Source organism: Triticum dicoccoides, chromosome 5B (assembly GCF_002162155.2).
Source record: "Triticum dicoccoides isolate Atlit2015 ecotype Zavitan chromosome 5B, WEW_v2.0, whole genome shotgun sequence".
Classification (NCBI taxonomy): domain Eukaryota; kingdom Viridiplantae; phylum Streptophyta; class Magnoliopsida; order Poales; family Poaceae; genus Triticum; species Triticum dicoccoides.
Genome location: NC_041389.1, coordinates 392,426,175 through 392,441,139, shown reverse-complemented (window position 1 = coordinate 392,441,139; position 14,965 = coordinate 392,426,175). Strand labels below are relative to the sequence as shown.

General features: G+C 53.4%; 1 protein-coding gene across 1 annotated transcript; it reads left to right on the top strand.

The window, feature by feature from the left end:
- The first annotated feature begins 7,678 nt into the window (after positions 1 to 7,678).
- Positions 7,679 to 12,496, top strand: LOC119309370 (putative receptor-like protein kinase At4g00960). The gene is made up of 3 exons (XM_037585387.1): positions 7,679 to 8,349; positions 11,213 to 11,634; positions 11,732 to 12,496. Exons 1-3 carry the CDS (start codon positions 7,884 to 7,886, stop codon positions 12,161 to 12,163), a joined length of 1,320 nt encoding a protein of 439 aa, XP_037441284.1. The 5' UTR covers positions 7,679 to 7,883; the 3' UTR covers positions 12,164 to 12,496.
- The last annotated feature ends 2,469 nt before the right edge of the window (positions 12,497 to 14,965 follow it).

Sequence of the window (14,965 nt, the reverse complement as noted above, 5' to 3'; positions counted from 1 at the left end):
AAGTATTGGGCCTTAGTGGGCCTGAGGGAAGAGAGAGGGCAGCAGCCCAAGAGGTGGCGCGCCCCCTCCCATTAGGAGTCCGAATTGGACTAGGGGGGGGCTCTTTCCCTCTCCCTCTTCCTCTCTTTCCTTCCCCCCTTCCTCCTTCCTAGTTGGACTAGGAAAGGGGAGTCCTACTCCCACTAGGAGGAGGACTCCCCCCTCCTTGGCGCGCCCCTAGGGCCGGCCGGCCTCCCCCTTGCTCCTTTATATACGGGGCCAGGGGGGCACCTCTAGACACACAAGTTGATCTTCGTGGTCGTTCCTTAGCCGTGTGCGGTGCCCCCCTCCACCATATTCCACCTCGGTCATATCGTAGTGGTGCTTAGGCGAAGCCCTGCGTCGGTAGAATATCATCATCGTCACCACGCCGTCGTGCTGACGGAACTCATCCCCGACACCCTACTGGATCGGAGTCCGGGGATCGTCATCGAGCTGAACGTGTGCTGAACTCGGAGGTGTCGTACGTTCGGTACTTGGATCGGTCGGATCGTGAAGACGTACGACTACATCAACCGCGTTGTCATAACGCTTCCGCTTTTGGTCTACGAGGGTACGTGGACAACACTCTCCCCTCTCGTTGCTATACATCACCATGATCTTGCGTGTGCATAGGAAATTTTTTGAAATTACTACGTTCCCCAACACCCACAAGCTCAGGGGCGCGCCCCTGTGGCTTGTCGCCTCCTCGGGGATCTTCTGACTTGGACTCCAAGTCCTCTGGATGCCTTCTGGTCCAAGAAAAATCATCGCGGAAGTTTTATTCCGTTTGGACTCCGTTCGATATTCCTTTTCTGTAAAACGCAAAAATAAGGAAAAAATAGAAACTGACACTGGGCTCTAGGTTAATATGCTAGTCCCAAAAATAATATAAAATAGCATATTAATGCAAATAAAACATCCCAAGTTGATAATATAATAGCATGGAACAATAAAAAAGTATAGATACGTTAGAGACGTTTCACATCGCTGTCACGGGATCCAACCATCCAAGGGCAGAAATTTAGGTTTTCACGCTAAAGAATCAGAACGAGCATATCCGAGCAATGCCTTCAACAAGGTAAGGACATAAACACATCACCGTTGCAATGTATAACCAACTCGGGTCGAACCTAGTCTTTCACCATAGAGCTCGAGACCAGGTATTTGACTAGCACCACCATCAACGTCACTTATGTATTGTCGCCACCACTTTTTTGCAATCCCAACAATTACATGTGATGTGTGACTGCCACACAACTATCCCTCTACATCAAGCCGTCGTTCATAGTTTGCATCTTCTTGCCAAAGTCAACCACTAGATCCGGAGAGAGGAAGTCTCTCAGATCTGATGGCCACCGCAATCCGTAAAGAGTCCGCCACCACAGGCTGTAGTGGGCACCATAAGCATTAAGGACCAACATCGATCGCGGAGAGATCCATGCCCAGGCCCGTCGACTCATAGGCCTACATGGCCGGATCTGGAGCACAAAAGGTAAATCACTATTGCCGATGCGCATCCACGCGAGCGCAACCGCCGCTTGATCAGGAGCGCGCAACCGCCGTATTGGCGTCGCGCATCCCAATCCAGGGCCATGAGCATTGTACTATACCACCATGTTGTGCAAACATTGTGTGATAGAAGTCATTGCCACAACAGCCGTCCCACGCAGGGATTGCACGAGCAGCCACCAGAGCACCGTGAGAAACCTCAACGCAGCGCGACGTTCAGAAGGCGGCCTCCTAGTGACAACTAGGGGAAAAGACGGGTAGAAGGGACTGTTGTGGTGTAGCCAGTCCCCCGCCCGTGTCGCTCTCAAGAACGACGCAGGGGTCGATCCTTTTTCCGGAGTGACTCAAAGTCCCGTGCCGGTGTTTTGTGTTGTTGTACGATTGAGATCATGTTATTTTAACAGTTGGTTTACTTTAAGGGACTGGCTAGGAGTCAGATAACTGAAAAATCAATTTGGTTCAGTTGACCTATTCTTAGCATTACATGTAAAACAAAAGGCGATGTTCATCTTCAACCTCAAGCCTCACAACCGCCCCACGTACCATCGGCCTCCACCGGCCGCGGCCGCCAGCACTCCCGTCCCAGCCTCGTCGTCCAACCCTCCCCTCAACCACCGCCCACCACCATGGTATCGTCGACCCCGGCCATTCCTCTAACCCCGAGGATGAGCAGATTTTTCCGACGAACCCCAACACACCACCCCAGATAGATCGCTGGCGAGCCTGCGTGAGATTGACTGACCGAAATATTAAATTCAGACAACTTATAAGTAGCTAAACTAACTTTAACATTTGAGCGCTTTTTACGGAATTAACTGTTCTTGTTTACAAGTTGTTACATTGCTGACTTGTAAACGCACCATCCGTAAGCAATTTTGCTAACATGCATGGCCAAATTTTCTGCTGCTAAAGTGACAGAAGATGGCTTGTCGAGATGACCGGAGACGGCGCGCGTACGTGCGTCCTCACGCACGTAATCATACTTGGGAGTAATAAAGAAGATGAACGACAAGAAAAAGAAACCTCGCACGCGTCTTGACTCTTCGTTTGAGTACTCCTGCGAAGAACCGTGTGACCTGAAGGAAGGAATTAACCATCACGCTTCACGCTAGAGGGAGACCGGCGGACAGGTGAGGACGAAGCTTTAAAACAGTTCCCAGACCTTGAGGCGATAGGAATGGGTGGCTGGCGGTGGGATAACCCACGGCGGCCGCGTCAATGTGGCCGACGACCTCTCGGCGAGGTCAAAGTCGTCCCTGCACATCTCTTGACTCTTCTTCTTGCGTCCAGACGACCGGCGCGTCCCGCTGAGGGCCTCTTTGGATTGAAGGATTTTCATAGGAATATTGGAGGATTCCAATCCATTGAATTTTTTTCCTAAAGAAGCCCTTTGGATCAAAGGAACCACACCTCCAAAATTCCTATGGATGCATTCCTACACCTCAATCCTATAGGAATTTCAACATCCACTATAACCTCTTTTTTACATTGATTCGCGTAAGATCGAGGCACTTTTCCTGTGTTTTTCCTGTGTTCCATCCAAATGACCATTCTTATAGTTTTCCTCTATTTTGTAATCCTCTGTTTTGCACCTACAATCCCGTCAAATTCCTGTGTTTTTTGAATTCCTTTGTTTTCTAATCCTGTGATTCAAAAAAGCCCTGAACTGGCTGATGGACACGTCTCCGCTGCACGCATCCGCCTAACGGATTGATAGGCGCGTCATTTGTCTTGCAAACTTGAGCTCCGAGGCCAGGCTGACGCTGCCTACCGGGTCGGAACTTGTGGTCTGATCCGTCTCGAGTATACGCAATTGCAAGGCTCGTCTAAAATTTTATCAGAGTTTCGTACTGCTAGTTTTCAACCACGCACGCAGATTGCGACTGCTGGAGCTTACAAATGGATTCTTCTGTTGGCCGCCCCGCCTGCGCGCCGGATCACGGAGCCGGACTCTGACGCTGGATTAGCCTCCAAAGACAGTGATACCGGGCGGCTAGAAAATACTAGTAGTAACATGATTCGCTCTCAAGCAGTCACCTGATCAGTGGAGACGTCGCCAGAGCAAAAACAAACAGCCGTTTTCTTTCTGAGTGAAGACGTCGCCAGTGCCCACCGAAAACCAAACAAAAATGCGCGGTTTGCAACGAGGAAAAAAAATGGAAAAACGTGGGTCAATCTTGGCGCCCGCCGTTTCGCCGCAGTTTCCCGGGGCCGAACGAAGTCACGGAGAAGGGGCGTCGCTTGTCCTGCGTGCCTACTGCTGGGAGCACAGTGAAGTCAGAGGAACGTCGCCCATCACAGCCACGGTCATATGAGTGAAGTCTATTTTAAACCTTGTATTCATACGACTAGTCCAAATTAAATCCTAACCTTTCAATCCCTGAAGTTGATATCCTCTACTCATTGTTCCCGGTCTATTTCAACCTTGAACCTGTTTGGCGCACAAGGAAAAAGATGATCCCGGCCGGGTTTAATCTGTACTCTCACTTACAACACTGGTCCACATGTCATCTCTGTTCTTCAATCTCCACCTTATCCCCAATTCCTTTCCTCTCTCTCCTAAAATGGTGGAACGGGCGGCCGCAGAACGGCGGAGGCGTTGGTTAGCGGCGAACTTGTTGAGGCAGAAGAAGCAGTTGAACTGCCGCCCCTGTGCACTAGAGTCGGACAACTCGCTGTACGCGAACGCATGCAGCAGCCCGTCGATGGTCGCGCCCAGGCCTGCTGCCGTCCCGTGGAACAACCGTTGCAGTTTTCGTGTTCCTAAACGGCCTCCGCCCTGGCATTGGCGCGTGCTGCTCCTCCCCTCCAAGCCAGCACGCGTGCTGCTAACGGCGGAGAGAAGACGGGGCACGGCGAGCGAGTCGTGTTGGGTTTGGCCGAGTGCCGCACTCACTGGCTCCTCATCCTCCTCGCGGAGGAGAAGATGGCGATGAAGAGCTAGAGCTTCACCTTGCCAAGCAGCAAGCACCACGACTGGCCGGCGCAGGTGGATGAATGATAGCAACACGAACGTCCTGTGTGCTTACATGGTGCCACACGAGCTGCACGGCCACGGAGACGGTGTGACGACGACGACGAAGCTTCTCCTGGCCGGCGGCAACATAGTACAAAGCTAGCACTAACTCCGGCTGCCTTGATCCTTGATTCCTAGTAGCACGATCTCCTTTTGTCAATCCACTGGGACGTGCACTAGGTTGCTACTTGACCTAGTTAGTCAACGGACCCAAGACACGCATCAGCGCCGGGTTATGCCATCTTTAACTCCAACAGAAAGGAGGGGCCGGCGGCCGGTGGAGCACCCCCGAATTCTCTTGTCCATGGCATGGCGCATAGCGAGGCAAGGCGGTGCGGCCATGTCGAGGGAGGCGTTCCCTTGCCGTCACACACTCACGAGGACAGACACCACGCCCTGCTTCCCGTTGCCGTGGCCACCGGTTGGCTGGGCTTGAGCATTGTGATTCCTACAGAGAGAGATGAAGAGAATGAGCAGAAGATGAATATGACAAGTGGACCCATGTACTCAGTGAGAGAAGAGAATAGTCCTGGCCGGGATCAATATCTTCCCAGCACACCAAACTGGCATAACCGGATCCAGGGTTAAAATAGACCGGGATCTATAAGTATAGGGTCCAGATTTCAGGGATTTTTTTTCGAAACAGAGGCAAAAGGATTGCCTCATCGATTAATTAAGAAGAAGATAATTGCCCGGTTAATTTAGGAAAACCGGGCGAAAACCGATACAAACACTACAAAAGTGACACTCCAGAAGCGACTCACTCTCACCACCACGTAGACGGTCCACCAAATGCTCCCAACACACAATAAACCACAGCCACTTCTACGACTCAAAAGACCAAAGCCACGTGGACAACGCGAAACACTGAGCACTACCAATCATGAAATTACAGTTGCCTTCCCTTTAGCATCATCAACCAAAGAAACCTCCAACTGCTCACTTGACAGAGGCGAAACTTGTCCTTCAATCGAGGCCGCCGACATGTCCACCTTCGTATGCTCCACTGATAGACTCAGGCATAGCTCCCTAAGCTCAGGCATGATCTGCAGCACCGGAGTCACAAGCATGGCGATGGACTCGCCCTCAGTGGAAGACACCATAAGAGGGGAGGTAGGCACCGACGATGAATGGACTCCAACACGAGGGGAGAAAGAGCCATACAACTCCTCACCCCTGTCTTCCACGGAGCAAACACCGGCCACACAAGGAGAATGTGACGTCAGAGTGGTCTGCAACAGAGCCGGCACAAGGGATAGTCTACCCAGAGCAACCTCCGCTCGCTCCAGAAAGCTCTCAACCCGTGCCACACAACCTTGCAACAGTGCAGTCTGATTAGCCAGAGCGGACTGCAACATCAGCTCGGACGGGGTTGCCGAGCCAGCAGGAACAGAGACAATAGATGCCCAAGACCCACGGTGAAGCGCCTTCGAAGGGGGTGTGGATCTCACCGAACCCTCACATGAAGCAGGAGCAACACAATGCACGGTGCCGAGGCGGGACACATGCGGCACATCAAGGCATGATAATGAGCTCAGAGGACGCCAGGGGTTGCGACATTCACGCGCACGATGACCATTCTCCAAACAACGGGAGCACCGCAACGGATCTCTGCAAACCACCGCACGATGCCCATAAGCAAGGCATCTACAGCATCTACCATGGAGCCAAGCAGGGATGGGACGAGGAGGACGAGGAGCCATCATCGAGGATGGCGACGAAGTCAAACGACGCGGGCCGTGCCGCGGTAGCACCTCCTGCCAACCCTCACTTGTGTCTGTGTCATGGCCCATGCAAATCCCTTCGGAGTCGAGGGCTTTGGTGACAGTCGGCGGCGTCTGGGGGGCCAACTCCTCTTCGTCATTGTTGTCAGCAGCGAAGGCCCACAACACAGCTCGCGGTGCATTGGTCAGCCCGTTGCCCATGCCAGCAACGATGCTTTTTGCATTGTCGGGCAGCGTCAAGGCCATCTCCTCTCCACAGCCCTCATTGTCTCCATTGGCCGGGGCCACAGGGGCCGGCAACAGGGCTCGGGCTCGCGGTGCACTGGTTAGCTCACGCCCCATGACAACAACGGTGCTCTTTGCATTGGCGGGCAGCGACAAAGCCAGATCCTCTTCACAACGCCCGTCCTCTCCATTCGCCGGGGCAGCACGGGCCGGCAGCAGCACACTTGAGACGGCACCGACAAGAGGGACAGGGGCGGCATGAGTCCGAACAGAAGTAGATGTTGACGCAGGATTGAGACGGGGCGTGCACGAGGCCTTCACACCCCCATCCTCCCTCCTGAATCTGCAAGCTGGCGGCAGCGGCCGCGGTCGAGGGACAACGCCAGCAGCCGGGATGGTGCTTGCAGCCCAAGTGCACGACCCTACTCATGCCTTGGTCTCCACGACGCTATCAGCCCGGGATGGCGATGCAGACGGCGGAAGGACGACGGCTGCAACAGCCGGAGACGCCGCCGGAGCGGCGGCCGCCGCGGAGGCCTCCTCGAGCGGCATTGCAGGGCGAACCGGGGCGCAGGGCGGCGATGAGGACGTGGGAGAGCGCGCCTCAGGGCACCCGGATCCGGTCACAGCGGCCGCAACGGAGCACGGAGGCCGGAGATCCGTGCGTCGGCGGCGCGCGCCCAGCCGCCACTTGCACGGACGCGACAGCACCATCCTTCCCATCCGCTTGACGTCGGGCTGAGCCTCGCAGGGAGAAGAGAGAGGGCAAGCAGGGGACTCCGGATCTGGCCTCGGCAGCTGCAGGGGTAGCCGGAGAAGGGAGATCGAGTCGCCGGCGCCGGGGGCGCTCACCCGACGCAGGTGCGGTCGCGGGAGCCCATGGGCACTAGCGGGCAAGGATGATTTCAGGGATTGAAAGGTTAGGGTTTGATCCCGACTAGCTGTATGAATTCAAGGTTTAAAATAGACTTCACTCCGGTCATATCTGTTGCAGCACAGCACGTAAAGATTTGTACGTACGTACCGAATCGGATGCAAACGCAGAGCCAGCGATAGCCCGAGGTCACGGCACCGGCAGCCCGTACGGGCACACCACCGTGGCCGCCCGTTTGTCAACGCGCAGTCGCCTGAACTTTCCTCGCTCTCCCGCGGCAGCGACGGCTCTCAAACACCTCGCGCCCCTCACCCCTCATCCAGCTCCACACGGCACACACCACCCCGACCCCCAAGACAGACACGACACGCGCGCGTCGGCCTCACTACCAAACTTCCTCCATCCCTCGCCCGCCCGGACGCGCACGGCGCGCGACAGACGCGCACCGCGTCCCCTCCCCGGCGAAGCCCTCTCGGCCGAGCCCACGCGCCCCGCCGGTCTGGCGGCGGAGGACATGAAGCCCCGGGACCTGCTGGAGCGGATCAGGCGGCCCTTCGCCTCCCGCCGCGGGTCGTCGGCGTCGGCGCGGCGGGAGGAGGAGGACCTGGAGGCCATCGCGGCGCGGGAGCAGCGCGCGTTCCGGTACGAGGCGCTGGCGGCGGCCACGCGCAACTTCTCGGAGAAGCAGAAGCTCGGGCAGGGCGGGTTCGGCCCCGTCTACCTGGGCCAGCTCCCCGACGGCCGGGACGTGGCCGTCAAGCGGCTGGGCGCCGGGTCCAGGCAGGGCGCGCGGGAGTTCAAGAACGAGGCCAACCTGCTGTCCCGCGTCCAGCACCGCAACGTCGTCAACCTGCTCGGCTACTGCGCCCACGGCGCCGACGAGAAGCTGCTCGTCTACGAGTACGTCCCCAACGAGAGCCTCGACAAGATCCTCTTCTCCGCCGCCGCCCCGCCGCCCACCGCCAGCAGCAAGACGCACTGTGAGTCGCTCCGTCCCATCCCACCCGTCTCGCTTCATTTCTCGTCGCCATTCCCTTGTGCTCCCCTTCCATTCTTAATTTGGTTGGTTGATTCGTGATGGACTTCCCATTTTGCGCATTGGAAACATGAATTCCGACCAACCCTGTGCGATCGGAAGGTGAAGAATGCGCAGATGCACATGATACTTCGTGGTTGGTGGTGATATTTCGTAGGAAATTAATGCACCGGAAAATTGCAGCAGCGAGTTCACACAGAGTAGGACTAGAACGTACTACATGTCCGTTCATTGCTCGCGTCAGTGAGGGTGTCATGCTGCCGACGCCTCTCTGCAAGAATGCGCATATCTCTTACAGAAAGAAAAATCAACGAAATGATGCCTTCATAGACTTCTGCTAGAATTATTGATATTCAGAATGCACACGCATGCTGAATTGCTGGTTGCTGAACCGGTGAGTGCAGACAATTTTACGAGAGCAATGTCGCACCAGCACCGTATACGTATACACATTCACATCAATCTACGGTATGATGGAATAGGCCCATGCTCTGCAACAGTGGAAGCATCTACCTAGAGGAGAGAAAAAAACTAAAGAAATGCTACATGCATAGTTTTTTCTTTTGAATTTTCACCCGCGGGGGGCGGGGGGCGGGGGAGAGAGTTTCCCGGGCAAGGCCCGATAGTTACAAGATACATTTCTTTTTGACCGAGCAACAAGGAGAGAGAAGGCAGGAGAACATTTTCGGTCTTTTTAGTTTAATAACGTGGCATCATAGGCTGATAGCCACATCCATATCCTTCCAAGATTGAATTGGGTTCTGTAGGAGACTGCCGTACAGTTGTTGGGTTGGCAACTTGACATTTGTATTGGGTATCAGGTTGCAAACGTGGATTTAGAATTCTAGATGCTAGAATTATGAGTTTTTACTAGAAAAGAAATGCATAGGTTAATGTCAGCTCGTGGGTCATCCATGACGTAGGCGCGATGAATAACAAACGGTCCACTGTTGTAGCCCGTAGTACGCTGCGCTGTTGTCGCTGTTACCCCTTTAGGGCATCTACAATGCTTGCCGCCAGACCAGGCGCTTATATAGAAAAGAAATTATTTTTTAAAAATTAGAAAATAGCTAAGAGCCCAGCCTTCCAACGCAAGCCGCTACCAGGGGCGCTAATTGTGCGCTAATTAAACTGCTAATGCGTCACAAGCAGGGAAAAAAGGAAGGAAGCGCTCGGCGCATCTATTTGCGCCTGGTGGCGTCCGATGCCAGGATTCGAAGCATGTAACTGCCAATCGATCGGGATATCGATGGGAATTAGATCCTGGCGCCGACCGCAAGCGTCCGCATTGGACATGCCCTTAGGAAGCACGAACGGAAGCGAACAACCGTGTTATCCCGACTACTGGTCCAGGCCATAAACGGCAAAAGCACAATCTGCCCTTTTGAAAAATTCCAATGCACGAATGGTCGACCGCCGCCTAGAGCTCAGTCAGCACAGCACGCCTTGTTTGAAAAATTCATGTCCACAGTGCGTTGCCTTGCCGGTTTCACTTTGAGAACACAAGAAATCTGTTAGCGCAAAGTAATAGTATATCCTTGCCACGGCAAGTACGCATATGCATCACATGACGCCGAGATGATGTACTAGATTCATATGCAGGCCGATCGCTTGCTGAGGAAGAATGGTTTGCTTATTTTACTTATTACCTAGTACTTATTAAGGGGCCGTACGCTTCCCGTCAAAATTCGTTGGGCCTCTGAAAGAGACGGGTTGATCGACGGAACCAGAATCGGTGACGAAATGTTCCTCTCCGATCGGTCGGTTGCTTTTATTTTTAGGCTAGTGCTATCTCCGTCCTGGTTTATCGGCCTTTTTTATAATTTGTTTTAAATTTTGATCAAGACTTAACTAACAAAATGTTAATACATGCCAACAAAAATTATATCGTTGGCAAAGTTTTCAATGATACCCCCTCCGTTTTAAAATAAGTGTCTCAACTTTGTATTAAGTTTAAGACACTTATTTGGAACGGTTGGAGTATAATTTTTTATGACATGCATAAATATTTTGTTAGTTAGATTTATGATCAAAATTTAACATAGTATACAATGAGGATCAATACGTACAACTTAACCAGGTGGCTCGAGGCATGCACGGAAAGTTGGCTTTTGACACCACTTCCTCTTGCTTCGACAGTGAGGCAGTTCTGACTTCTGACGCACTTGCTCTTGCTTTGGCGCGAATCTCCAACTCCTGCACGCGCGGTTCTTACATATACATACGAGGAAAAGCAATTAACGTGCACCATCCTTTTGTTTTGCGCCCCCCTGTGGATGGACATCGCAGTCAGTCTCTACGTGAACTGATGGGATGGCAGCAGTAGCCTAGTGCCAAACCCTAACCCAACTATTCTTCTGCTTTGACCAGGCGGCCTTTTCTTGCGATAACCCTTTTGACCGAGTCAAAGTCTTCCACTAGCTGTTTCCGGCATTGAATGCCGTGGTTTTCCTCATGTTAGTCTTACGTGGGTGCCTCTGGGTGCAGTGTACAACCGCGCTGCACCCGGGGCTGGATTCAGTTCATGTGCACGTTTCTTGCTCCCTCCGTTTGATTGAGTTCCTCCCCCTGGCCGACCTGGTCCATGAGGCGGCGCTGGCACGTCGCCGTCGCCGTCCGGTCCAATCCGATGTGTCATCGCAGAGTGCCGGGCAGCACACGGCGACGCTAGCCTGCCGGGGCTGCCGTGTGTGTGGTGCCAAGTTTAACTGAGTTTCGCAAGCTGGAATGAACGGGGTTTTGATCTGGGCATGCTCTGCACTGTACGTGGCTCTGATGTCAGGTGTTCTTGTCTTTTGCATGTCCAGCCGGCAGCAGCAGCGACGGCCACAGGCCATTGCGGGCGGAGCTGACGTGGCCGCGGCGGCTGGAGGTGGTGGTGGGCGTGGCGCGGGGGCTGCTGTACCTGCACGAGGACGCGCACACGCCCATCATCCACCGCGATATCAAGGCCAGCAACATCCTCCTCGACGAACGCTGGGTCGCCAAGATCGCCGACTTCGGCATGGCCCGCCTCTTCCCGGAGGCCGGCGACGGCCGCTCCCACGTCCAGACCCGCGTCGCCGGCACCAACGGCTACATGGCGCCCGAGTACCTCATGCACGGCCACCTCTCCGCCAAGGCCGACGTCTTCAGCTTCGGCGTCCTCGTCCTCGAGATCCTCTCCGGCCGCAAGAACTCCTCCTTCATCCCGCCGCCTCGATCCAGCGCCGACAACCTCCTCGATTACGTATGTAGCAGCATGTGCGGTTTCCTCCGTTGATGATCTGTGCCATGACGTGCATGCAGCTAGCCTACAAGGATAACAATGTGTTGCATGCATGCAGGCCTGGAAGCTGTACAAGGAGGAGCGCAGCATGGAGCTGCTGGACCCGTCGGTGAAGTCGTCGGCCGCGCCGGACCAGGTGCTCATGTGCGTCCGCATCGGGCTGCTGTGCGTGCAGGCGGACCCGCGGCTGCGGCCGGACATGAAGCGCGTGGTGATCATCCTCTCCAAGAAGCAGAGCACGCTAGAGGAGCCGACGCGGCCCGGGGCGCCCGGGTCGCGGTACCGGAGGAGGGCGCACGGCCTGCGCAGCTCGTCGCAGTACTCCGACGGGTCGTCGTCGGGCACGACCCCGTCGACGTCGCATGCGTCCGCGTCCGCGTCGGCATCGGCATCGGCGTCGAACGCGATGACGACGTCGAGCACGCGCACCTTGCGGAGCCGGGGGCTCCCGTCGCAACGGGAAGAGCAGGAGTTGCCCAACGACAGCTGAAGCCTGACTGCCTGAAGCTCACTGTAGATATGTCCATTCTTTTTCGTCTCGTCTCTTTTCGTGTCTGCTCGGAGATTCTAGACTAGATAGTATGATTATTTTGGTAGTGGGTAGGAAGAAGTAGAATGATCGGCCGGATTATTTTAGGGTGATGCTACTACGAGTAGTTCGTAGCCGGAGGAAAATGACTGAACTGTCGGCCGATCGATTACTGGCGGTGACAGGGAATGTGCATAGCAAATGGAGAGCGATAAATCTCGTGTTTTAACGTAGAACTATTGTTCTAATAGTTCTACGGTTGGTGCTTAAAAAAAAAATCCTGTGTTTACAACATTCCTTTCCAGGAAATTGAAGAGACTGCATCCAATCCGTGACTCCACAGCAATATTCACAATCTCTTATTTCAAAGATGGTGACCTCGTAGCAGAAAATTAAGCAAAACCGAAAACAACAACGCTGACAACAAGAGTGAGTGAAGTTTGTACTACTGACACTGTGGCGGAGCTTGCCAAAAAAAGCTGGGCGGGCTGAATGGGCCAGGCTGCAAGAAATTACTACTAGCTGGCATTCTACAACCCATGGGCTAGCTATATTGTGAGAAAAAGCTGCAGAGCTAGGCGGGCCATGGCCCATTTGGCCTTGCCTAAGCTTCGTCAGTGACTGACAGCAAGCGGTTCCCTACCCCATCCCTAGCAACGAGGTGTTTACCCAATATCAGATTCATGGCTAGCGTGAGGCCAGTTTTGAAATATCTATCAGGCATGAGGAGAAAGTGTTGGGGAACGTAGTAATTTTAAAAAATTTCCTACGCACACGCAAGATCATGGTGATGCATAGCAACGAAAGGGGAGAGTATGTCCACGTACCCTCATAGACCGAAAGCGGAAGCGTTATGACAACGCGGTTGATGTAGTCGTACGTCTTCATGATCCGACCGATCCAAGTACCGAACGTACGGCACCTCCGAGTTCAGCACACGTTCAGCTCGATGACGATCCCTGGACTCCGATCCAGCAGGGTGTCGGGGATGAGTTCCGTCAGCACGACGGCGTGGTGACGAAGATGATGTTCTACCGACGCAGGGCTTCGCCTAAGCACTGCTACGATATGATCGAGGTGGAATATGGTGGAGGGGGGCACCGCACACGGCTAAGGAACGATCACGAAGATCAACTTGTGTGTCTAGAGGTGCCCCCCTGCCCCCGTATATAAAGGAGCAAGGGGGCAGGCCGGCCGGCCTTAGGGGGCGCGCCAAGGAGGGGGGAGTCCTCCTCCTAGTGGGAGCAGGACTCCCCTTTCCTAGTCCAACTAGGAAGGAGGAAGGGGGAAGGAAAGAGAGGGAGAGGGAGAGGGAAAGAGGGGCCGCACCCCCTGCCCTTGTCCAACTCGGACTCCCCATGGGAGGGGGCGCGCCACCTCCTGGGCTGCTGCCCTCTCTCTCCCCTCAGGCCCGCTAAGGCCCAATACTTCCCCGGGGGGTTCCGGTAACCCCTCCGGCACTCCGGTTTTCTCCGAAATCACCCGGAACACTTCCGGTGTCCGAATATAGTCGTCCAATATATCAATCTTTATGTCTCGACCATTTCGAGACTCCTCGTCATGTTCGTGATCACATCCGGGACTCCGAACAACCTTCGGTACATCAAAACTTATAAACTCATAATAAAACTGTCATCGTAACGTTAAGCGTGTGGACCCTACGGGTTTGAGAACTATGTAGACATGACCTAGAACTGTTTCCGGTCAATAACCAATAGCGGAACCTGGATGCTCATATTGGCTCCTACATATTCTACGAAGATCTTTATCGGTCAAACCGCATAACAACATACGTTGTTCCCTTTGTCATCGGTATGTTACTTGCCCGAGATTCGATCGTCGGTATCTAATACCTAGTTCAATCTCGTTACCGGTAAGTCTCTTTACTCGTTACGTAATGCATCATTCCGTAACCAACTCATTGGCCACATTGCTTGCAAGGCTTATAGTGATGTGCATTACCGAGAGGGCCCAAAGATACCTCTCCGACAATCGGAGTGACAAAACCTAATCTCGAAATACGCCAACTCAACATGTACCTTTGGAGACACCTGTGGAGCTCCTTTATAATCACCCAGTTACGTTGTGACGTTTGGTAGCACACAAAGTGTTCCTCCGGTAAACGGGAGTTGCATAATCTCATAGTTGTAGGAACTTTGTATAAGTCATGAAGAAAGCAATAGCAACATACTAAACGATCAAGTGCTAGGCTAACGGAATGGGTCAAGTCAATCACATCATTCTCCTAATGATGTGATCTCGTTAATCAAATGACAACACATGTCTATGGTTAGGAAACATAACCATCTTTGATTAATGAGCTAGTCAAGTAGAGGCACACTAGTGACATTATGTTTGTCTATGTATTCACACATGTATTATGTTTCCGGTTAATACAATTCTAGCATGAATAATAAACATTTATCATGATATGAGGAAATAAATAATAACTTTATTATTGCCTCTAGGGCATATTTCCTTCAGTCTCCCACTTGCACTAGAGTCAATAATCTAGATTACACAGTAATGATTCTAACACCCATGGAGTCTTGGTGCTGGTCATGTTTTGCTCGTGGAAGAGGCTTAGTTAGCGGGTCTGCAACATTCAGATCCGTATGTATCTTGCAAATGTCTATGTCTCCCATCTGGACTTGATCCCGGATGGAATTGAAGCGTCTCTTGATGTGCTTGGTCCTCTTGTGAAATCTGGATTCCTTTGCCAAGGCAATTGCACCAGTATTGTCACAGAAGATCTTCATTGGT